A 26,367-nucleotide genomic window follows, 5' to 3' on the forward strand; every position below is an offset into this window, starting at 1 on the left:
TGACCGACACCTACTTGGATAGTATCTTTAGCTTAAAACCTAGCAAGACAAGAGAATCTAAAGAACACATCAGATATTCTAATTCTGTATGAGAAAGCACACAAATGAGGCACCATCTATAATATAATTATAAACAACGCATCAATTAAACTTTAATAATACACAAATCCTGATTCTAACTGAAGCCAATGATAGGGGATAAATACTTATTTTTCCCCTTCCTCTGTGTTGTACTGTCCATCTAATCCATAAAGCATGATGAGAAATACAGTTGCACTAGCAATGGTTTAAACTAGATTAAAAATACAAAAAACACACACAAACTTTCCTTTAAGTTGCAAGAGGTTAGAAATAATCAACAAACAAAATCAAGAGCACCAAAATTGCATCCTGTTAAAAGTTTTAATGTTATTCTCAAATACATTTGATATGACAATTTTACATAAACTTTTTCAAAACACAATTGTATTTTTATTGGAATATTTTAGTATTTTAATTTTTTTTTCCATTTTTGTTTTTTACTAAAGCTCAAAGCAAAAAGTAATGTGTTGAGTTGGTTTGACCTGGCAAAACAAGAGGGCTCAAAAATGAATTTTGATTAAAGTGGCCAACAGTGGAAATCTCTTTTATCCAAAAAGGTTGTATGGATTTTTGCAAAAGAAAATGAAGTAACAAATCTACAGGGTTTCCTTATACTATGATACCTGATAATCTTCCACATACAATTAAAGAGGAAGCAAGTAGTCCTGCTGTACATGGGTGAACCTCAAACCCCGAAAGCCATCAGCTGCTGGGGCTTTCCAGCCCAGTCAATTATTTAAGCCCAGATTCTCGCTCTATTTAAGCTCACGAGAGAGCAACTGCTCTGTTCCCTTGGTCCCTCAGTGTTCTAACCAAACCTTCTTCCACGCCTACAGGGCAAAACTGACCCACAGACCTTCAGAAACATACCAAATCCACACTGCAGAGGGCCATCGGAGAGCTGGGTTTATCCACTGGCGGGCCCAATGACACCCCAAAGAATGAAAAGAAAGGAACTGACACCACTTTACAAACCCAGTTTTACAACATCTCCGCTGCCCAGTTCACCCTCATAGAAAATTAGAAGATAAAGTCAAAGAGAACGGTCTTACGTTTATTGTGGTTGAACATTTTCGTAAAAAATTTGACAACCATCGCACAACTATCTTCTCACAACCAGTTGCTATTGGTGCGCAGCGCACACTGCCTTTCCGAGATTTTTTATCTGTGTTACACACAAGTGAACAAGCTATGGCTGAACTGGCAGACAGATGTCTGTAGACTTTAACTTCATAACACGTGCTCATTATCAACTCCTAATTGCAGAGATTAAAGACATAGCCAAAAATCAGGTAAAAAAAATATATATACCATGACAACTCACCCAAATCACTTAATGCGCCTCAACAAAGCTCAAACTCAAACCAAAAACTATCCTGAGAAAATGAGGCACAGAGAGAATATCAAGTAGAACATTCCTTAGACGTTCAGTATAACCTTTATTCCTTGCATAATCTGAGCACACCTATAAAAATACTGAAGCGATGACATATTGCTTTTCACTTCATTAGATTACCAAAGATGGACCATGACTCAGTTCTGTATGAAGAAAATCAGTTGCAAAAATGTTATTTATCCTAGAAGTTCATGGCTACATTTTGAAGCAAAAATGTTAAGTTGCAAAAAAATTACTGAAATGTTAAAAAATTCCAGTCTCACCGATTACTTTAAACAGATGCCATTGTACAAGAGCAGCTAAAGGCTTCCCAGAGAAAGAGAACCCCATATTTCATAAAATCTGTACAATTCTCCACTAAAAAGCTCACTAGTTTTCACCATGAAATAGTTGGTCTGAATGTGTGTAAAAATGATCAGCGTCAACTTGAAAAGGTGAGAAACGGTCACGCCGCCAAAGAGGAACAACAAAAATAGCACCAGGCTGTGGGAACAATGAACAAGAACCTTGTGATTTAAAGCAGACACACCACAGAACCCTCAGTAACACCATAAACACAAAGGTGGATAACAACCACGTCCCCACAGATTCCCAATGACTGACACACAAACAAAGAGCGACGTAAACATTGGCAATTGGATATCCAATACCTCAACAGCATTGACTCGTTTGCTATTTGATCAATGTTGAACCCCCGCTTATGTGCATTACCTAGTTTTCATATTAATGGGAAGTAAGCATAATATTAGCAACGGAAAAGTGCTAGAGGATTACAGCCCCCTTAGCAAGACAAAAATTTCATACATTCATTTGTGAGCCCTATAACCAGAGGAATTGTCCTATGTATCTTGCTACATAACTGTAAGCAGAATTTGAGAAAATACTTAAAACAAATCTGAGCACAAAGCTGATGACAATTCTATAGACAGCAATGAAAAATATAAAATAAAAAAAGATGAGGATAGTCATTTACACTATAAGGCTGTTTGTTCAATAATATACATATTAAGGGAATTATACATTTTACCAACAATACTTCTACTTGTGTTTTTCCTTTTTCTTGGTTTTTTATATTTTTTTGTTAAAAATACATATTTTAACATCAAAGGCTTGCTGTAGTGCAAGCAAAGGAGCACACTATTATACAACAGTTTAGAGATCACTCGTCCCACAGGCTTTATCATAGGTAAAATAAGGGCAGCTACACTTACTAAAGAAATGTCCTTCACCATTTATTCGTCTATTCTTTTAAACACAGATTTTATGTGCATTTTATACAAAACTGTATGTGATACACTAACTCACCCTTTACTACCCTCCAGTATGCATAGCGCCACCTGGTGTACTATATATATATATATATATATATATATATATATATATATATATATATATATATATATATATATATACACATACATATACATAGCTCTTCGGAAAATGGCAACACTGGCTGTTCAAAGGTTATGTAACTTTCAAAACTTTCATGTGCCATACTCGTTCAGGAGAGATGTTAACACAAGCCGTTTGTCAGTTCATTTTACATTTACATTCTCCCCATGATCGAAATCCATTAGACTTCAATACTGAAGCCTGTCATCCTGGCTTAAAGAATTAAAAAATGAATAAAATTTGCTGCAATAAATTAGGTCCACTATTGAGTATTACCTCAATTTAGCCCTGAAGAGTCAAAGCCTTTGATGTTTCCAGATATGCACATTTCTTTTAAAACTAATCCTGTGGAACCTTAAATTAAGGTGTTACTTTGAAGAGGTAAACTTTCAAAAGCAAGTATCTAATAGTCTATAGGCAAACACCTTATTATGAGGGGAAGAAACACAGTGTGCGTGTGTGTGTATATATATATATATTTATATATATATATACACACACACACACACACACACACACACATATATATGGACATATTTATAAAATGTTAAACAATTTCAAACAAAAACATTCTCAATTTAATCAAAATCTGTTTATCTGGATTTTAAGATTTATTTTAGGGAAAAAAAAATCGGTATTCTGTGGTAAACTGGAATATATTCAGAGAAGATTTACATGACATATCAGGACGTACAGGAAAAAGGACTTCGGGATATAAACTGTTACTTGCAAAAAAACGATCTGAAATGAAAAAAAAAACACTTCCAAGTTGTATGATTATTATTGAAAGACAAATGATACGGCATCAGCCATTAATAATAAAAAAACATAAAATACCCCCAAAGGTACTGAAAATTAAAGCATTAATGATAGAATGACTATTAATCCACTACGGTTCAATTATTCAAAACATAATAATAATAATAATAATAATAATAATAATAATAATAATAATAATCTGCTCAGTTGCTGGATACATGAGCCTTTCCCATTCAGATAGTCATGTACTGTGTAATTTATACGATTTCATATCAATCCTCTGTGCATAGACCCACCACAGAATGGTGTGTGTTTCAGTCTTTACAAGTACTGAATCTTGAATTATTTAGTCAAAAGAAAAATCAATAGAGATCTGTCCATTTAAAGAAGGGGCTCGGCTAGGTTTCAAATCTACGGTGAGCATGACTTGCCTACTGGAAAATTATGAAACCAACAAATGTATTTTGGACACTGTTCACAGATTAATTACTTGGTTACATGACAAAGAAAAGAGGCGAGTTTACAAATGAGCATCTTCCAGATGAGAATGTTAATGGGGAGCCCTGCTGGATGCACGTCCCAGAGGCGTGTTCTCTTGCGAAGTGAACAAAAAGTTCAAAGGTCCCGTACTTTAATCTGTAGTCTTCAAATCTTAAACCAGAGAAGGAAAAAAAAAAAAAGGTTTCTTTTTTTTTAAATCTCCCACATGCCCCCACACTCATCAATATGATGAGCATCCAAGTCCCAAACCAAAGCGGGAAAGAAGTCGCTGCATTTTGCAGTTTAAAAAACAAAAACAAAACGAAAAACAAACAAAAAAAAATTAAGGAAAATAAAAAATAATAACCACCTCGGGTTTACTTTGAATGCAGAGGAAAATGAGCTGCAGACGCGAGTGACGGACTCCTGCGCGGGATCTTCTGTGGAACTCCGCACCCACCCCAAACGTCGCCGGTCTCGGGCGTACCAAGCGCCTCAGCAGCGCGATCCTGGCAGGAAGGCCACAGGGGGCGCTATGTGCTCCCGGCTACCTGGGCCTCTCCGCTCTCCGGGGTACCTGAGGGACAGAAGAGGGGGGGACAGGGCGCGCGGCCTTCGTTACCTCGGCCCTTCCGGGAGCGAGACCGGTGCCGGCGCTCTGAGAGGACGGCGGGCGGCGGAGACGAGGAGGCGCGAGTTACCGCTGGCGGGGGCGGCGCCGGCCGACGGGGCCATGACGTCGTCCTCGTCGCTGTCCTCCTCGTTGGACTGGGGCACCGGGGCCTCGGGGACGGCGGGCTTGGTTTCGGTCTCCTGCTCGGCTCGGCTGCGCAGCGCCAGGATGCGGTGGTGCAGGGCGGCGGAGAGCTGGCCCGTGTCCTTGGAGCTGGCCTGAGGGGGGCAGGCGCGCCTCACGGTTAGCCATTCAGCACAGCGCCTCACCCACAGATTTAGGTTTCCGTGTACAGACATTGACGCGGTGGGATATTTTCACCGAAGTGACTCAGGTTCAGCGCCTTCGCTCGAGGGTACAAGCGCCAGCACTTTGAGCGACAGGTTCGGTTCCCGCAGCACGACACCACACTGCTGCCTGGGCGTGCGCGATTTGCCCAGGGTTCTACAGCAAGCTTTCAGCCAAGGTGCACTGGTGCTCCTGATATGGAAAATTTAGGAGCACACAGCAAAATGGAGGAGCACTACATATGCACTTTCTGTTTTTTTATTTTTTCCCATGACAGAAACACATTCAAAATTGCCAATAATAAAAGAATGTTTTATTCAACAATATAATTGTCCTTTCAGGGCTCTACATTTGCCTTTTTTTGGGACCGCTTGTGTCCCCAAGTTGAAAAGTTTAGGGGCACACAGTACAATTAGGCACTTTAAGGTTAACGCATCACTATGATGACATTACACAGACATACAGGAAATCCATCACTTACAAAACACATATGTACTGTTTGTATTCTTTCTCATCCACTTCCACCTGAATTTATGAAACCAGTTTCCTCTTTAATATTTCAGGGAACCTTACAGATGATGCCAAAAAGCAACAAACACGATAATCAGATATCATCAGCAAAAATAGCTTTGGCCAAGCTATTCAGTGCTACCCTCTTGAAAGTGAGAAAAAATGTAAAACTGTTATCGGCACATCGGAGTTCAGACTCGTGACAAAACTTCATATAGACCAAACAAGATCACAGAGGCTATACCTGAAATTGAGAAATAAAATGAGCTACAACTTCCCCATCAAAAATGGGGATGCCTGACACTGTAAATAACTTGCACAGGTGCTTTCTTTCTTTTTTCAAGTTCACACATAAAATTTCACTGACTTACATAAGCGAGTGAAATGCTTGCACTCTATAACTCTGTTGTGGTGAAGAAGAAAAAAAAACACCCCCCAGACCTGCTGGCCTGCTGCCATACCGATATGAGGAAGACCTTGACGCCCTGGTCCTCTGTGTCCATGGCGGTGATGCGGATGCTCTTCTCGCTGGCCTTCTCGATCTGCATCTGGGCCCATAGCTTAGTGTTGAGAATCAAGCGCAGGCTGCCCTGGGTTCGCATTACTTCAGCGGAGAAAAACAGAGAACGGTGGTTACAGGATCCGCTCGGCTGCTAGCGCTCGTGTGCTATTGCTGCTGCGGCTCTTCGCACCATCAGACGGGACAGATTTTTACAGCTCGACCGCACACAGAGGACCCGTTACCTAATCTGGACTGCAACGTGCCGTCGTCAGTGGACGCCATGTCGTTCAGCCTCAGCAGACCTCTGCCTCGCTCTACCCAGGACTGGGACGTCTTGTCGAACACAAATAATTTGCACTGTATCTACGGAGACAGACACAGGCCGGATTTAGCTCCTCTCTCGTTAGAAACACGGAAGAATATAAATAAATAAATAAATAAATAAAATTCTGTTTTTTATTTTTATTACTTCAAAATGACATTAAGATGAAATATCCTCACAAGGAACCAGAGGCAATAATGATAATGTGTGTGAAGGCTGAGATGACCATCCTCCTTACCTGTAAAACATTACTCTCCGACTCCTCTCCCGTGATCACCTCCACTTTCTCCAGTAGACACCTCTTAGCTGTGGCTTTAGTGTACGCTGCGGCAGACTCCTCCAGCGACTCGGCTACGTTGTTAGCTACAAGCACAGGCATCAATCCAGCCAGTCACCATCACAAGCTGAACACCCAGCTCCACAGCGGGAGGGAAGAGAATGGACACGAGCTAATTCTGTACAGTAAAACATGGCTCCTCAGCACTGTCAGTGTCAAAATGTCACTACACAATGATTTGAGTGTACTGCTTCAGGAACTGGCCCTCATTATTCAGAGGTCTGGGCACACCTACCCTTCTCGGGAATAGTGTCCTGTGGAGGAGGTTCAGAAGCTGGGACATCTGGAACCTCTTTGCTGCCCTCTACTGGTGATTCGCTACACTTTGGAGGACTCTGAAAACAAATTAATCAATAAAGGCCTTAATATAGCTCCGCTGTATCCAAAGGCAATTCATTGCACAGAAGAAACATGGTTATTAAAAAAAGTAATACAAAAATAATAATAATAATGCAATTCATTTTACACTTATCTCAGCTCAGATTCAAGCCAAATGCAGGCAGTTTCATACTAATGTTTATCCACGACAATATATTTCTTCCTGCGCAGATTTTAAGTCATTGTAACATTTTTGGAGTATTACAAAATACTGGAAATAGAAATCCATCAGTAAGCCTGTCATCCAACTCATTCCATCATGAGTGCAGTACATCTCCCCTACACCGCTGCACCTCCCTTCCAATCCCTAGAGAAACAAACACCCGTCCCCCACAATAAGCCCTTTCATTTACCCATTACGTGTGCACTGGGGTAAAGTGCAGCTGGGTGCAGCTGGAGGAGAGACACACCGCTGGGTGAGCGCGAGCAGTCAGGTAAATCAAGGACCTGACCTGACGGAGCGGCAGACCATAACTCCAGGCCCCAGCGCGGTCGCTATGAGACCCCGGTAACACCTGGACTACGGAGAGCGCGCTGGTGGCAAGGAAGCGGACGAGGTGGCTGTCAGCTAGAGGAGAGCCTGGCCAGCAGAACCGCCAAACCATGAGCGGAACGCACACAAACGCCCAGATGTGACACGCAGAGACCTCCACCCACACACGGGCTGTGATCGAGTGCCTTCAGTGCATCTGCTTCAGACAGAGCAGTTACCTCCACAGCAGCGTTCACAGACATCTGGGCAGATTTCTCCGATTTTCTTTCGTACCCAGATTTGGCAACAAATCCATCAAATATCATGAAATATGTTGTAAGTACTTTGGTGCGCTGCATGTTAAGGACAATACTTCATCTGTGAGTAATAAAACGAAACGGTGGGGAGAGGTAACAGCAGGCGGGGAAGTGGGCGGTCCAGCGGCACGGCCGTGTAAGTCTGCACAGAGTTCCGGTCCAAAAAACCTGTCGACTCTGAGCAGTTAAGTGTCAACTGACATATCGATATACCACGGTTACCCATTGTAAAACTGAGGAAGACAAATGTTGACTTCAACCTTCATTTGAATTCGATCTAAGGTGTGGTTTAAAACAGCATTCATACCTAATCCAATAAAAACATATCCCAATATCCCTTTTTTAAGTAAAAACTGAGGAAATATTTTAATGCGAGACTCACCAGGACGCGGTCAGACATATTCTGTCCGAAAACAAACTTTGCCCCAGTTTCCACATTGTTAGCGGGTTTCTGTGAACTGAAAATGAAACGGAGAGACGTTCAGACGAGCGATTCAGCTTCCGAGCCAAAATCTACCTTTAATAAAACTGTGGAGCAGCATTACCTGGGGGTGCTGATATACTGCAGGAAATAATTAGTTTCCCCTGACTGAGACTTTGATGATGGAGAGCCACCCTCTTTTGCTTCCAAAGGGGGACTGCTTTCTTCCACCTACAGTTAAAAAAGAACGTCATAATTAAGTCTGCTACAACTTCCGAATATATTTATATTGTTTCATAATTTATATTTCTGCAGTTTAATTTGAATCATGAAGTTTGGAAAAATGGGGCTGGCTGATAAAAAGACACTTCCTCATTAAGAATATAAAAATATATAGAGCAAGAGGAACTGGAGTTCAAACACCAGGTCAGCAGCACAAACAGAACAGCTGACATCAGTCTGCAGTTCATCCACTTCCCCCCGTGTTTGATTGCAATGACAAAACTAATTCCCTCAAGATGACTAAGGTACACTATCAAAGTACCATGGCACAGTAGCCTACACTGCTAAATCAAACGGACAACATGCATATTTCTTCATAACTTGACTAGCCCACAAATAAAGTGAGTTATAGAGGGAACCTTTGCTCTGTCTTTGATATTCTGGCCGAACACGAAGGAAGCCGCAGCGGGTGTGGTCTTCGGGTCCCTGTTCTCGTCCCTCGCGCTGGCCAGGCCAGCCTCCAGATCAGCGTTCGCCTGGGAAACGATAGGACGGAGCGGTCAGGACCAGCGGCTAGCACTGCGTTTCGCTCTCGTCTGAAAAATGAGGATTATCACTCTTGAAAAACTGAAATTGTAAAATAAGAAAAAAAGTCACATTTGTCGCCTGGAGGTCACAAGCGGGCTCCCAAATCCGCGAAAGCAAAAGAAGCACATAGGCCTGAACCTTTCGTTCATGGCACACTCAAAGTGATATTATAATTCTGTCAACAGAACGCTGGTGAAACTACAGATGTTACACATTTCATTGAAGCCAACTGTTCTACTAACGGCAGGAGCAGGCCAAACAGCCAAAAATGTTTTTTTCCCCCTGCTCACAAATTAGTGAGTAGCGCTGCATTTGAATTATACTTTGATAACTAGCTACTGTATCATGCTTTGAGGTCAACTACACAGATCTAATGTGGTAGATTTTCAGCCAATTTCGAATTTCGCTTTTCAGTTGGCTTCCATGTAGCTGGTGGCTAGCTGGTGAAAGCTTGAGTTACAGATGGCAATCTTGGCAGTAATAACGTTGACTGTGTGTTTGTCAATATAGCTTTAATCTTTCTATACACAAGCTACTGCCATCAAGGAATGGCTCGCTAGCCACTTAGCCAATGTTAGAGATGGTAGCCATTGGTCTCTCAGTACTGTACTCATTTCTACTAATACTAAGACAGCCTCTGGCTCTACTACTCCTCAGGCCCAAATTATACATAGCTCGATATTGGCGTTTACATGGTCATAGTTATCATAGCTATCATTAACATGGAGTGCATGACATTGCTTGACGTTCTCCTCACCCACCTAGATTAGCAAACAAGCCCTCTTGAGCATACGGGTCCAAATAAAACAGCCTAAAAGCAGTTTGTTGCCTTGCTTGGTAACGGCACTGCGCAGCAAGCCGTGAAATTGTCAGTGCTCACCACCGTCTCCTCCACGATGCCGTCGGACTTCTCCGTGCTATTCCGAGAGGCCTGCTGCTCCTCTGCGGTGCTGTCCAATGACTTATTCACGCCATTCGTCCCGCTGCTGGAATCTGTAATTATTCCGGACAGACGAAATTTCAATGGAAAATCTATTCAGCGCTTCCCCAGAGGTTCAATTTCATCTTACGCACATTATTGCGCATTGAAACTCAATCAGCAGTGAGCCCCCTCTGCCAGTTACACTCAAGCAAAAGAACAGAAGGAATTCAGGCCTTAAATTCACGCAGGCAATGTCACAAACAGTGCCCGCCCCTCTTAAGCAGGTGTGAGTAACGCACGGGAACCTTTGGCTGCAGTCAGAGCCCATACTCACTGGACTGGGCGAAAGGCTTGGGGGCCGGGGCCTGGAGCAGCGCCGGGCGAAGCACGCTACGCTGCTGCTCCTTGGGCTTCTGGCTGGGGACGCCTAAAAAAAACAAGCAACCCGCCGTTAGCCTGGACGCGAAAAAGAACATGGATTCCAGTGCCACCAGCAGCCCTGGCACATGGAGACTGCTCCTATAACCTAGCACCCTTATTATCTAGGCGCTAGACTTCGTCAGTCAGGATCATATATGGAAACAATGGGCCCGGAGTGGGGGTGGGGGGAATTCAATAAAAAAATAGTTGAGGAGAGTTTGCGTTTTTATGGAAATGCAGCGGCAGGCTCTCCTCAGCCCCGCCGAAGCGAACGCCCCAGCCTCGGAGATCATTTTCGCTGCGGCTGGGGATCCCGCTTCACCGCTGTCAGAAGCAATACGGGCAGAGCCAGGGGAAAGAATTCAAATACGCAGGATAAGATTTCCGCAAGTCAACTAGCATTTCTTCGCCAAAATGGACAGCTCACTCTCTGAAGTACTTGATATCGTTTCAAGTTTTAGTTTATGGTTTTATAATTGGCCCAGACGGTTTTTGTGTGCCACGAAGGATATTTTACATATTCAACACAAGGTTCTTGTGATCTGTTGCCATTACAATGGTTTAGCGATTTAATATAATAGCGGTTTGCATAATTCCAAAGCTGCGTGTACGTTTGCCATAATGTCATTTTCAAAATTAAGTTTGTGACAACATATGCAAAATACATTATGTAGATAGGATCGTCTGGATTGCATTTCATTTGTGTCACTGATTAAAACGTGAATTCAAAACTTTTTGATACATTTTGTTTTAAAATGGCCCTTACTCTAATTTTCCTTTCAGCCGGGTTATGTTTCGTGACCTCTGGTCGTGGTTTTTCACTACTGAACACTTACACTCAGCAGAAAGTCCCAGACAAACAACGGCACGCCTGTTAGCACTACCAGCGCAATCTACCACTGGACCCCACCATAAACACAACACGATACAGGCATCGATACAGACCTGCGCTTGGCGCCTGTCCGTGGATCAAGGTTGGCGGCTTCAGCCGAAATCCAACTGTCTTTTCCTCTGTTGAGAGATGAGGACAAGCACGGTACAGGCGATCAGATTAATGACAGCACAACTTCACACCACAACATGAAGATATGACATCATGAACAGTGCAAAACCTCACAGACAGGGGTTTTTCCTTTGAAAGGGACATTCAAAGCAAAGATCACTTTTAGACCAACATTCACTCTGAAGCGACATATGCATGTGTCCTTGATCTTGATTTACGGATGGCCGGTTACCTTTTTGTTTCCACACACATCATTATGAGTATGGTGGCCACCAAAAAATGTCTAAGGCACAAAAGCATGAAACACAAAATGAAACATTTTGGTAAGACTGCCTTATATTCAAAGAATATTGTGAAGGTTTCCTTAGCAACAAAATAGTGACTATGCACAGGGACATAATTAACACTATGGAAGAAAATGGGTTTAATGAGTAACAATTTGACCAAAAGGCAATTATGCAGCGGATAATACAGACTGTATTCAGGGACAATAAACCATGCATGTCTAACTCAGTTGCCGTTTCACAGCACAGTTATTAGGAAATCATTCAAGCTCTGCAAGGACGGTCTGTCAGATCGAGCTTCCTCAGGCTTCAAGTGCAGCTGATCTTTATGACATGCTGCATTAATGCACAGTAGACCTCCCACTGCAGTGCTAAGACACACAAACACATTCCACTGGACCATTTCTCACAAGCCATGTAGCGAAAAGTGAAAACACTACCATATACCCACATAATATATACAATATTACACCATATACTACTACACACGCGCATACAGAAAATGTGTGGGTCGTGCAGGAGTTCCTGAATACAAGTCCGAAAATCCTCCAATGGCCTCACCTGGTTCTGAGTCAGAGTTTCCAGTTGGAGACTGGCAGAAATTGGAGGGCATGAACACATTATTCTTTGACACTGTGAATGAACAAAGAAAGTGAAGAGCAGGAAAAGCATGTTATTTTCTTTGGACGTTAATGGCATTAAGGCTGCTGCACTGTGCTGGACACCATTCCTCCAACACGCTGGCCACTACACATCTTTACATTCTGAGGCAAAAAGCTCACTGAAGGCTGAATGATCTTAGTTTACTTAATGCGTGGATCATCAGACATAGTGTAAGTGAATCAGACGTTGAATATCAAACCAGAGAATCCCCAACATACATGCCAGGGAGGACACATTAAGTCATTCAATCTGGGTGGTTAAATACACAGACTGCATTCTAAAACTGAGTAGGTCACAGTCTTCAACTTACTTGGTTTACAGACTGAGGTGCACTTTCAGGTGGACAGACTGAGGTACACTTTCAGGTGTACAGAATGCGGTGCACTTTCAGGTGTACAGAATGTGGTGCACTTTCAGGTGCACAGAATGTGGTGCACTTTCAGGTGTACAGAATGTGGTGCACTTTCAGGTGCACAGAATTTGAGGCAAACTCTTACCAGAATGAGAAGGTGGGAACTGCGTTAAAGATGATGTTCTTTCTCTTTTCACAGCAGGACAGTAATCATCATCGTCTTTGTCTGAATCTGAAAGAAACAACAGCAACTAGTTTAATTAACACCATCTAAACACACCACATAAATACTGTACACTTTGACAGTATTCAGCTGCTACTACAGAGCAAAACCAGGACGTCACTCACCTTCCCCATCTTCTGCACTGGATCCACCAGCTGATCTCTGAAATGAAAAGCAGTCAGTGAGAAAAAGGGGAATCAGGGATTATGTTCTGTAGTGTGTAAGATTTTCAGCTCATCTCAGGCAATAGATTTTTCTAATCTTGCCACTTCTACTTGGGGGCATTATGCATTTTCCAACAAGGAAAAGAATAAAAACTGAACTGTATTGATATACTTGACTAACCTTCTGTGCTTTATCCTTCTGGAACACAAATACTGGTGGTGCTATGGCAGGTTTCTCTAAAAACAAAAAAGGGAAAAAATGCAGTGTGAACTTTAGATGTTTATTCAAGTCCCCACTGTGAATTGTGCCCTCTAAATTTAAACCTGGTTACACACACCCTCAATGCCAAGCCATGCCACTGTGTGTGTGTGTGTGTGTGTGTGTGTGTAGTGCTTTCCATAACATTAAAAATCCAGTCAGGAATCGGGAGCACCTCTACTCAATATGCGCCTGACCCTCACATTAAACTGTAGTGTGTATATATTTCCTGGGGCTACCATTTCATACAATGGATACAAACGTTGAGATATACAACCGAAGCACGTGCTGTTGCATTCTCAAGTCCAAGCACCAGAATACGAATCAACTCTTCAGCATTATCAAAATTACGACAGGGTGTGCAATTCTGACAACTGTTGAGAAGGGACTCGAAGAAAAACGACTGTTTTTTCTTAACCGTGGTAAAAATACCCAAAAATGAAAACATGCCTAAATGTCCGGATTGTATCTGGTTAGTGTGCTTGTCTTGTTTATATGATCAAAGCCAAAACAAGGGTGCAAATCTGCTCACCGATTCATATTTTTCGCAGCTAATATGGATGACTAGGACATATTATGCATGCATTTTTCATTTAGGATAGCCTAAGTTCATGTTAGCCATGTCAATCAATAGGTTTCCCAGATGATTGTGTACTTACTGAATACTGAAAACCTGCATAGGTTTTGCAAATCAATATGGGGATCTCTCAAATTGAATGTCATAATCAATACACACTCAGTACACACGTTTTCTTCAGCTTGACCTGTGTGTATGTGGCATTGATTTGCCTGTCATGCCAAGGAACAAGGAAAGAATGTTCCTTTTAATTGGCGCCTTTGTGTAGCAATGGGCACGCATTCACGCCAAGACCTTCAGAAATGCTAAAGCAAAGAGCTTTGAAAAGGCTGAGCTGCATGATTGGGTTGAGCCAGACACATTAATAAAACCAAACTGATCGAACAGCATCTCTGACTGAATGCATCGATTGTGTGTTTTAGAAATGAATTTTTACAAAGCAGAGCCCTTCACTGCACAAACGCTCTGCTCTTCTCTGACTCCGCGAGATAGCTACATGCGCAAACAATAAATGATTTGAAGAATGCCTATTTTTCACTCCAAACAAAACCATTCTCCAATTCTTCATCAAGTGAATGATGTATAATGGTTTTTAAAAGTCCAGGAAGATCATCAAACACTGCTCTCGAAGAGCTGGGTTAGACTAAAGCAGGCCCAACTCAACCAATAAAACCGGTTTGATTGACATATAAAAGCATTCCTAATATGTGACTGTCGTACTCCCGAAAAAGAAAAGACACGTGTCCATGTAAACAGAACCCACTATCAGGAGTTAAGTACGCACTTCTATTAGTGAACCGCAGTGTAAGATGACAAATCACTCCCGCGGCTATAAGAGTAAGTCATGAGACCAAAACTCAATCACCGTGCCCCCAATAGGTTGTGGCGAGTTATATTCGGCCCGCTTACATACTACCTGCCACAGCTGCGGCCTGAAGCGAAGGGGAAAGTCGGCCCGCCCCAGCTAACGGATTCAAAGTACGATATGAAGCACCAACTGAAACGCCGCTGCTGCCATATTCAACGTCCCGAGGTATTTTTAGCTGACCGGGTGGACGGCTCGGCTTACGAAGAAATGCATGACTTACTTTCTATAATTTCACAGTCTGCTCACCTATTTCAACGTTCGCATTTCTCGAGACCAACCGCAACTCGACGCCCCAAATCGACTCGTGACCAATTAGCCATCGCGTATCGGTTACACGGGTTACGGTATATAGGCATACCGGATTATGGGGAAGACCAAAGGGACTCAACAAAACTGGCGAATTAAAGCAATCCTGTCGTAACGTGCATACTTATTAAAATCATCGTGAATCTAAGTTTGTGATTTCAAGAGACTGCGGTACATAGTTCAGAAAATTATAGGCTACTGAATTCAAATTACAGCCTTTAACTGAACATAACTGCTGTGCAACATATCATAAAAGATAAATCCTTTAGTGACTTTAGTACACTGCAATAACCACTTTCTGCTTACACCAAACTGCAAACTCTACCAAGTCTCATTCAATTTCAGAAACAAGCATCACTTACAAAGTGAATAATACAAACAAACTAGCACGTAAAAAAGTCAGTCCAGTACTGCGAGAGGAAAAATAAACCCTGGTGAATTCATGCAAAGGAAAAACTCCTCAATTTTTAAATGAAACAAACTGAAGGTCACAGTGTAATCCAGAGGTAACCAACCCTGTTCTTGGAGATCTACCACCCTGTAGGTTTTCCTTCCAACCCTAACACAGCACGGCTCATTCAACAGCTAGAGATCTTGTTGAGCTGCTAATTAGTCAAGTTAGGTGTGCCAAAGTAGGATTGAAATGAAAACCTACAGGATGGCAGATCTCTAGGAACAGGATTGGTTTTCACTGGAGTAGTCAAAACCAGTGATTGTGCGCATGGGTTTCATTTTCACTTCACAGCAACACAGAAAGGCTTTTGTACAAATGAAGTCACATTGTGAACCAACTTAAAGTGGGAAAACATGAAAGATAACACGTGAGCAGGGTTTTAAATATGTTTCTGTTTATGAGTAAGTAAAAAAAAAAAACATTATAAAAATGTTAATTGCTCAATGTTTCGAAAATTAATTTTATTTAAACTTTAAATAAACAGCCACTAGTTTCCTATGATTTCCTGGAACATACATTTCCAATAATACGGTTTAATTCAGTGTCAACATAAATAGACAAATATTTACTTTCCCTGATTGCCAAACAACTGATGGAACCCGTAAAACAGCTTTAAAGTTACTATCTCGATTTCCGTTTTGTTCTCTTTGGCGGTACCAATGGCGAGAAGCGGTAATTGCAGGTGTGTTTTTGGACCTCAATTCCCATAGATCCAACTGGATCCAACCAGTGTCGCCTGTGTGACGTTAGTCAGTTGGCACCTGGACCACGCCAACTATAGCACTTAGGCTACTATTTACTGAATAAAAAATGGTTGTTATAAAAGTAACGTTATGTACATACTCATTCATTGTCTAACATAAGGCTAACTTAAGCTGTCTTTACGCTGCTGAGCCGGGTTAAAATGTTGTAGCAGAACTGGGGTAGAATTATTGATGATCAGTTTCCACAGACATTCTTTATCCACCTTGTGCCCGGTATCAACATCTTTGTACTGCAGAGAAGAATTTGCCGGATTCGCTGTAGCTTGTGCAATTATGTGTCTCGTGCATAATAAAGTCTTTCTCGTGAATGATTGTTGTGTGATATTTTTGAAACAATTGCCTTGCAAAATGTTACCCCTGGTGTTTCTGGTTTTGCTAGCTAAACTGATCGAGGGTAAAGCTGAGCTGGGTGTTAAATTAGCAACAAGAAGAATAAAACAAAAACAAAGGAGATTTCATCAAAAAAGGGAATCAAGGCTGAAGGAACATATGAGGAAGCGTAATAAAATAATAACAACGCTAATCCATACTGCCGTATTCTTTTATTTAGTTTTCTCCGGCTTGACATCTTTACACAGAAATCAGACCCGGCTCTGCTCCACCTATACCCCGGCTTTATTCCAATCATTATAATATATTGATGAACTTGTTGGCAATGTAAATAACGGTAACATTCAGATCAATGATTCGCAACGACACAAAAACGGTTTAATAATGTTGCAGAGAAAATTGCAGCGGTGTGAACTGGTTAGTTGCACAGCGTCTGAAGCCGTTGCATGGGGTCTCAAAAGACCCACCTTGTCAAATCGCCAAGTGCAGTTTTAGAACGTTTACAATCAGACGTCTTGGAATTTTGCAAGTTGCATCTAGTCTCGTTGCGAATCCCTGATCTGAACTGGCCTTTAGTTAGCTACGTTGCAACAAGGTAGCATTGCATTCGAGAGACGGTTTGCGAGGTCGGTACCGGTCGGTAGCGTTAGCTAGTGTTTTTTCTAATTGTTAGCTTACATTAGATTGTGTTAATTACATTAGCTAGCTAACGCAACGTTACCTAATATGAGAGATGGATACTGTGCTCAACGTTGTCTGAACTAATGTTGCCTTTCTTGACATGGTCCGGTAGCTAGCGTTAGCTGTGCAAACAGCTATATAATTTAGTAACGTTACATTGTCATCAAATGTAATAGGACAACTACATCAACAAATTCGCCGGGACTGCCCTGTCTTGGTTCGCTTCCTATCTATGCCGCAGGGATCTGTACTGGGTCCTCTGCTGTTCTCCTTATACACCAGATCTCTTGGTTCAGTTATTAATTCACATGGCTTCTCCTACCATTGTTATGCAGATGACACACAACTCTTCTTCTCTTTCCCCACCTCGGCCACACAGGTCAATGATAAGATATCTTCCTGCCTGGCTGACATCTCCACCTGGATGGCCAGCCACCATCTGAAGCTCAACCTCAACAAAACTGAGCTGCTCTTCTTCCTGTGCAAGACCTCCTTACTTCGTGAGCTCTCAATCACGGTTGGTGGCACCACAGTGACTGCCTCTCAATCTGCCAAGAGCTTGGGGGTGGTCCTAGATGACCAACTGGACCTCAAGGAGCACATCAAGGCAACATCATGGTCCTGCAGATTCCTTCTGTACAACATCAGAAGGATTCGACCATACCTGACGCACTCCACCCAGCTGCTCGTCCAGGCTACGGCGACCTCTCGCCTTGATTACTGCAACTCTCTCCTTGCAAGCCTGCCAGCTTGTGCCATACAGCCACTACAGATGATTCAGAATGCCGCTGCCCGACTCATCTACAACCTTCCCAAATTCTCCCACGTCACTCCTCTGCTGCGATCACTCCACTGGCTACCGGTCGCTGCCAGGATCCGGTTCAAAGCCCTGACCCTTGCCTACACTGCTGCCAACAGGACAGCCCCCATCTACTTGCAGGACATGACTCGATTCTATGTGCCTGCTCGACCACTCCGCTCTGCAGCAGGGCGCCTTGTAACCCCTCCCACCTGCCCAAAGGGATCACAGAGCTTCTCCACCCTAGTTCCCCAGTGGTGGAACGAACTCCCCGTCCCTCTCCGAACCTCCCCCTCACTACCCATCTTCCGCCGTGGCCTGAAGACTCATCTCTTCAGACTATACCTAGACTAACCACCACCACGCTGTATATCTCACTCTAAATCTCCCCCCCCCCTTTTTTTTTTCTTTATGACACTTATTACATGTTGCCCCATCCCAGCACTTTTTGGTAATTTGTATTTGTCCCAATACTGTAGCTTATTCTTCTGCCTAGTTGGCTTTGCAGAGGTTAGGTCTGAATAGTGTTCACTGTGTGAAATAAACTGTGTTCTTGGCTAGAAATAGCTGTACAAAATAAGTATTGTACCTTACCGAAACTGTGTTTAGCAGTTGTCTATGACCATGAAATGCACTTTTTGTACGTCGCTTTGGATAAAAGCGTCTGCCAAATAAATGTAATGTAATATTACAAATAATATGACCTCTCATGTTACACAAAAACTTTTTAGGGTTCCATAACCCCCCCCCCCCCCCTTCTCTGTTATTGTAACGCTAGCAGACACCAGAAAAAACAGTAAGCCTCTCAAACACAAGTGAGTTGAAGAGCGAGCCTGTTGTTAGCTCCGCCTACCCTCTCTGGCAGACCAACCACTGATGGGTGATGGAAAATGTGTCACTAACTGTGCGCCGCTTGTGATTTTTCCCCGGGAATGTCGCCACAGACACCCAGTACTTTAATCATAAATTATAATAATAATAATAATATAAATTAATACAATAATAGGCTCAATCACCATTGTGTTACCTAATTCGGCGATAGATAGTGACTTAACAGACATTTATTTTAATGAAAATCTTCGAGATTATTACTTTAAATAAAACACAATTGAAAAACAATAAACAAGTAAATGAGAAAGTTGTGCTTGTATGATGATGTTAGGGTAGGGTATGCATGCCCATAAGTCTGTGCCACACCCGTGTAAATTTCAGTTCCTTAATTAGGTACCATACCAGGTACAGCCTATCACAAACTATCCATTTAGCCTACATTACATTATCCACAACCAGAATAACAACTAGACGAAACCTGTATACATTTTAATGAATAAACACCTATAAGGGTCAAGAACCACATTATCAGTCAGAGTTTTGAAGAACACAATTTGTCTAGTCAAATTTCCAATGCAGTTTCCAGGCAGTAAGCAGAACAAATGAGATTTTGACCTGAACTATTACCGTAGCACGTAAACATTCAGACTTGGCCTTTGGCCCTTCCCTTAACGGTGCCGCCCACCCAGAAGGAAACGCACTGGCACAGAGTACGCCTGTCTGGCTGCAGCCCTCGGGGACGCGAGAAGCAAGGCAGCGGCCATTTCCATTGGAGGGAAATTAAAACAAAGAAAACAGTAAAAGAATTCCACGTCTCAATGTACAAATCACGGACTAAAAATGGTATTTCACGTTTGGGTGACTGCTAGGCTGATTCCGTTTGCACTCTACAGTGTAAACAAAGGCTGAGTCGTATCCCCCTAGAGTTAACTCGCTCTGTATAAGCGGCACCTGACATAAGCATGCAAAAACCAAATTGCCTCTGTATTGGTTTAGCTTATAACTACAACATTATAAAATCTGTAGAAAAAGTATGATGATTATTGCTACCTAGGGGAGGGAAATATACCATTTATACCTGATATATCAGTTTGAACTTATGCCAGATATATGATGTGTGAAGGTTATTGTGCACTATGCTGCTGCTGTATCTATTACATCATCGACCACTGAATCACAGAAATAACCCATGTATATTTCTGAAAGAGCGTAATACAAAAAATTCATAAAAACACAGATTAAAATTCTATACTAATACATAATGTGTTTCAATTAAATACCATTATTTTCAGGAGATGATAGCTGTTGAAGATAAATTTGGAATTACATGCTTTTTGTGATGTTAAGACGATGTTAGTTATACTTTGTCAGAATCAACCGCTCTTTTGGTTATAACATAATAGCACAATCAAAGAAAATAGACAAAGCATGTTTTGACACACACCATTATCCTCCAAAGGAGCTCATATTGTCTATGGTTTTACTTTTATATTTCTTTTAGCAGTTTCTTTGCTTACTTTCATTAAATAATGACTTAATTACTGTTTCACCATCACGCAACTTTTGAGAATTAAATTATCCACTTGACCGATGTATGGATGAGTATGCATTTGCAAGTCTGCCCACTTCTTGGTGATGCTGGCATATACCAGCACAGTATTTGAAAATGTATGGACAGGAACGTGGGCGAGGGTGTGTGCGTGGTCAAGTGTGTGTGCTGTGCGCATGTATGTACATGTGTGCGTACAGGTGTGTGTGTGCTTGTGTGCGTAAGCGTGGGAAGGAGGGGGCGTTAGGATGTTCATGCACGTGCGGATGAAGCATATTTTTTCCCATAAGTCCCAGAAAAGAAGCCATTAGGCCATGAAGCCATGAAAAATATATTTCATATAGGCTGCACAGTAACATTCTCACAGAGCACTATGCAAGCTAGCTTGTTCACAATGTGTATATTTTAACCTTTCAGAGCATTGAATTTGAAAAGGCTGAACCACTAACAAGGAACTGAAAACCTGGCATTTCCACACACTAAACAAAACAAGGTCTGCAGCATTTGCAACATTGCCCACCAAACTCTTATATATTGAAGAGTTCACACTCCGGACAGAGTGGGTAGGCTGAAGTTGGACAATATCAAAAATAAACATGAGATCCTACACAACGAGTTCAAACATGGCATGAAACAGAAACTAACATTGTTACCTCACACCAGTGAGTTTCTCTACTTGAACTACCATTGCATCATTCAAGTGTCACAGCGGCACCCAGTAATGGAACTTAAAAATTTTTTATTGTTTAATATTGGGCCCATGTTTGTTGCCTCCTCCAATTCACAGAGTCGATTAATTTCCTGAATGTCAGCCACTTTTCTCCCTCCTGGCGTACAGTGCAGTCAGCACAATACATGCTGATGAGTCCAAAGAAAGCAGACAGCGAACCAACACTTTAATATGCAGTGGTGTTAAGGCCTGCTGCTCGGCGACAGGAGACGAGCGCGGGGCCCTCAGTAATGGCTCGCCATCGCTCTCGTGGCCTAAAGGCGTAAGACCACAAAATCCACATGTCTGGCCAAGTTTTTTTTAAACGGAAAACAGACACTGTGCCAGTGCTGCAGGTGACAGACAAAAACTAGAAAAGATACAAATACAAAATACCTGGCTCTGTATTGCACACACATGCACAGGCTCCATTTTACCACTGCTTATATTTGCAGAAGTAAATCATTATTTACAGTTATGCACATTATGCACTGTAGTAAAGAGCTTCAGTTGTTCATTAGGCCCTCTAACTTGAGACGCAGCACCTCAACTTAACACTTACATATTCACAGAGCTACACTTGATATGCAAATCTTGTACTTTGCGCATAAATGTTCAGTCGAGGCAGCAACTGTGATCATTCCAGACCTCCATGTATCCTCCGGAGTGCCATGACAACAGTCAAATTAAGAGTGCTTATACAGTAAACAGCCATCCATTTCTGAGCACTATCCTATTAAAACACCTAGCTCAGCTGAGCAGTAGCCTATTTGACACACTGTTTTAACATCCATGTTATTGTTGCACAAGTCTCAATTAACACTCGGTGTAGAGTAGAAAGAGACAGCTGCTGCACGAGCCAGTGTGTGGACATGATGTGCTTTTCTGATTATGTTTCCCTGTCATATTGCAGTGAGCTTCTATAAATAAAGGGAGCAATGACTGAACGCAGAAGTGGCGAGAACTGGCTTTTTAAAGGGGAACAAGACAAGAAGTCAGCCCTATAAACAGTCAATCAAAGACAAATACCATGAGGACATCTATACCACATTATTATATCATTTCAATTAGTTTCTGTGGGCCGCAATTCACAAATAGAATTATCCCAAAGGGCACTGGGCACAGCATATTGACGCATCCATCAAAACAAAAGCACCTTCTCCACAGCAGTACAAAATCTTCCATATTTAAAACTGAATGTTAGCGTAGCAAGACTCAGTTCACACCACCTCCAGAAGAATGGTAGAATACAGTGTCTTGTAAAGCATACAAACCCATGGTTTGTGAATCTAAATAATTTGACTCCACAATAGGCCAATATAAAAATCCTTAGGATGTTTCACAACATTGTCGAGCTGCATGGGTTTGAGAATAAAAATAATTTATGGAACACAGTAATAACCAAATCCTAAGTAACTGTGCGACTAACTTCCTCACTATGTTAAAACTTCTGCATTTTACTTTTCTCCAATAAGGCACAAACTCCCTGCAAACCAGCTAAATACTTCAACTTTATCCAGAGAGAAACAAAGCAGTTTCTAGCATGGAAGAAACACAGTAAAACACACAGGAATGTAAAGTGCTGTATTGGGACCTACTGTCCAGCTTTATTAATGTAGTTCAACTTCACCTATCTTAAATAGTCTCAGACATGTAAAGGATTCTTAACTGGGGAAACTTACAAAGTTAGCTAATGTATTCGGATACATTTTTTAAAAAGGATAAAATAATTCACTATATCAAGGAATCGCACAACGCTTGTAACACCAGATCAGGGGGCAGAGTCAGGTACAGCTTATACTTCCACATAAACTAAAATGACAGATACTGCTTCACGGTCAGGCAGAGTGATTTTAATGTGGTTATAAAATTGAGCAGGCACTTCCTACTGGGTCAGTGTTAGAGTCATAAACTGCTGCCCCTTTCCTCCTTGGTGTATATGATTGGGTGTTGGGTGTTAGGACTTTCTTTCCCATGGTCCAGCTATAAAATATTGCAACCGTTACTTCAAATTATGCAGTGGACCCAGTTTGCAAGGAACTATGCACTCATTCACCCCACCACTGACACAAGCACATAACTTAACTGGGCAAAGGAGAAAGAGTAGTTTGGAGTAAAAGCTTAAAGCCTAAAAGTGTCACAAACTAGCATTTACACTTGGCTACCAGGCATTAAGAAGTGTCAACATCACAGAAATGTTTATATGAACCATGGAGACAGCTGTAGCATTGGCTCATCTAATGTTATGTTCCATTAGAAACTGGAATGGAATGCATTGTCAAACTATAAATTTTATTCCTGAAGTCAAAATGTGATTTTTAAAAATATTATACAGTACAATGATACTCAGCGCTTTAGAAACTCCACGTTTATTTTTGCTTTAAGTCCAAAAATAACGTCCAAAAAATGGCCTTCATTAAGAAACTGTGTGTGGCATTTCTGACCATGGACACCCCTGTTCAAGCTGCATTCATAATTCAAATACACGGTCCCATGTTCAAAAACATCAAAGTGGACACTGAAGCCAACTGCCGTTATAAATAATTTAATTAAAGCCAGCTATCTCAAAGCCACTAATTGTGATGCACCTGGATACAATATGGAATCTACAGATTCTCAGCTTCTGGCTAAGAAGTTGCAATTCACAATTCATTCTCAGGTCTCATGCACACTTCATCCATTGGTTAACCATCACAAATTGTCAACTTGCAAACACTATTGAGGGTTCTCTCAAACAATGTGTGTTCCTTGATTTACTACAGAGGCTACGCTGCAAGATGCAACCACTAGTTAGCAGAAAAAACAATATGGCCAGGTTACAGTTTTCTTAGTAGTACCTAAAAGAGCCTGTTGTGTTCTCTGATGAGACCAAGATTCACTTGCATCAGAGTGATGGGAGGAGCAAACTGTGGAGGCCAAAAGGAAATGTCCAAGATCCAAGGCACCCCCTCCCATCTGTGAAATATGGTGGTGGGGATGTTATGGTATGGACAGGTACTGGCTCACTTGTCTTTATTAATGGTGTAACATGTAACTGCTGATGGCATCGTATCTGCTCAAGTTCATCCAAATGCCCACAAACCTACAGAAAGACAATGATCTCAAACAGTGCTAAAGCAATGTTTAGCTACTGCTAAGGCAACAAAGTCATTTTTCAAAAGCCAAAAACCGGAAAAGGTTTTGACTGGCCAAGTCATTCACCCAATCAGAATCCAACTGAACATGTACTGAAGAGAAAACGTAAGGCAGCTAGCCCCTAAAGGAAGCAGGAGCTGAAGATGGCTGCAGTACAGGCCTGGCAGAGCATCACTAGAAAACTCAGCACCTAGGGATGTCTACGAGTCACAGAATTCAAGTAGTCATAGCATAGCATTCAAAGGATAGGCAACAAAGTACTAAACATTGGATTAACAACATTAATATTTCTCAAACATCATGGTGCCCTGAAATTTATGAATTGCTTTAAAATCATAACAATATCTTGGGTATATTTGCCAACAGGCTAACAGTTTCACAGGTGCTAATAAGTAAACAAAACACAAGGGTTAATAACACAAGGCCAGGCGTATCATTGTGCAGCTAGTTTTTTTTTTTTTAATTTGGTTTTACTGATGCATAAAAGAAACACTGGTCTGTAGGTGTGATTTGCATGAAGTCCCAAAAGTCCTAAAGAAATCTTATATTTATAATAATAACATAAAACTATGTAAGCAGTATGTATACTTATAGGCTGAAGCACTGCATTATGTATAAATGTTTTCACTTAGGAATTAAATAGGACTTTAAATGACATATTGTTACTTTATTTGGAATTGCTTTAATATAATGAACTGAACTGTTAAACCTCAGTTTGAGATAAACTAATAATGTAATAAAAAATTTTTTTTTTTTTTTTTTTTAAACAAACCAGTTTTAAAAAAAATTACGCCACTGACAGCACATTTGTTGGAATAAGAGGGCTAAGATACAAACGTCCCCCACGATCAGGAGTAGGGAACACCCTTCAAAAATGATGGAGCATTCTTTTCATTATTGGAATTTCATCGACACCTGCACATTTGATCGTCCTTTTCAACCACGACTCCCAAGAATAAATTTACATGTTTCAGGAACTCAAATGTGAAGTGGGCGGTCTGCAGTTTGAAAGACTGACTGCAAACTTTTTCAGATAGTCAGTTAACTATATAGATACCAAATAACAGTCAAATTATATGCACACATTCGTGCCGTGGCTATTATAAGCTGGTGCTGTCTATCAGCGACGCGCCCATGACTGAAGAGACGTGAGGGAAATCTCCCCGCCTCGCGGCTTAACGTTGGAGCATAGCTAATGTTGCTTATTGTCACGCAGAACAGTACGTCGCCCCCATTGACTGGTGGAGAGCAAAGCACGCTTTCGTTTAGCCGCTGTCGTCTCGTTAAGCGACCAACTTAGCTGACAGGCTACCTACCTAACAAGCTTACATGTCATTGTCTATCGCTTGTTCTATCCGACTGAGCGATCTGGCTAGCTAAGTAACACAGCAACATATCTGCTGGCTGTACATACATAGTATGAGTACCCAAGGTTACGTCAGGGGACGCAGTTGCTGACAGACAGCAGCTAACTTAGCAAACCTTACCTAGTCACTTCGTGACATGTCCCACAATAATGCCGTTAACTAGCTATATTAGCTAGCTGGACGGGTAGTTTACGATGTAAAATTTCTGACTAACGCATCAGCGTTCTATATACAAGTTCTATAAATAGGTCTAAGAGTCAAAAGAAAAAACACGAGTGTCAGGCCAAACTGTACAGTTCATGTAAATACAAATGGCCGGATTCTCGCTTTAAAAGCCCTCCGACTGTGCGACTGTGCCCTCTGATTTGGCTCCGCTCCCCCTCCTCCCCTCTCTACTCTGGAGATTATTAGAAAGGCCGGGAAGCGATGTTAACGTTAGCAGAATGTTCGCTCTTCGTTATCTGACCACACTGGGGTTGAGCTGTATGCACAACCCCAGGTCCCCTGCATTGTCCTTTATAGCTATCTGCTACTTTAGAGCATCAATTTTCACTTTAGTTGTCCATTCA

At 41.7% G+C, this 26,367-nt stretch overlaps 1 protein-coding gene across 1 annotated transcript; it reads right to left on the reverse strand.

Moving 5' to 3' along the window:
• Positions 1-388: 388 nt before the first annotated feature.
• ranbp3a (RAN binding protein 3a) lies at positions 389-24,672 on the reverse strand. The gene is made up of 16 exons (XM_064331599.1): positions 24,134-24,672; positions 13,351-13,406; positions 13,131-13,167; positions 12,928-13,014; positions 12,329-12,400; positions 11,426-11,491; positions 10,395-10,487; positions 10,022-10,131; positions 8,970-9,086; positions 8,453-8,559; positions 8,290-8,365; positions 6,976-7,075; positions 6,642-6,766; positions 6,324-6,444; positions 6,041-6,183; positions 389-4,999 (listed from the first exon to the last, which is right to left on the reverse strand). Exons 1-16 carry the CDS (start codon positions 24,249-24,251, stop codon positions 4,727-4,729), a joined length of 1,701 nt encoding a protein of 566 aa, XP_064187669.1. The 5' UTR covers positions 24,252-24,672; the 3' UTR covers positions 389-4,726.
• Between the last annotated feature and the right edge of the window lie 1,695 nt (positions 24,673-26,367).

The sequence above is a fragment of the Anguilla rostrata genome, chromosome 4 (genome assembly GCF_018555375.3).
Source record: "Anguilla rostrata isolate EN2019 chromosome 4, ASM1855537v3, whole genome shotgun sequence".
Taxonomy (NCBI): Eukaryota; Metazoa; Chordata; class Actinopteri; order Anguilliformes; family Anguillidae; genus Anguilla; species Anguilla rostrata.

Excerpts from the sequence above, each read along its gene's own strand:
- ranbp3a (XM_064331599.1), bottom strand. The coding sequence starts at position 24,251 with ATGGGAGGGGGTGCCTTGGATCTTGGACATTTCCTTTTGGCCTCCACA. Across the intron at positions 8,366-8,452 it reads CAGTATATCAGCACCCCCAG|TTCACAGAAACCCGCTAACA; the intron begins GTAATGCTGCTC and ends TTTCATTTTCAG. Across the intron at positions 7,076-8,289 it reads ATATGTCTGACCGCGTCCTG|AGTCCTCCAAAGTGTAGCGA; the intron begins GTGAGTCTCGCA and ends ATTTGTTTTCAG.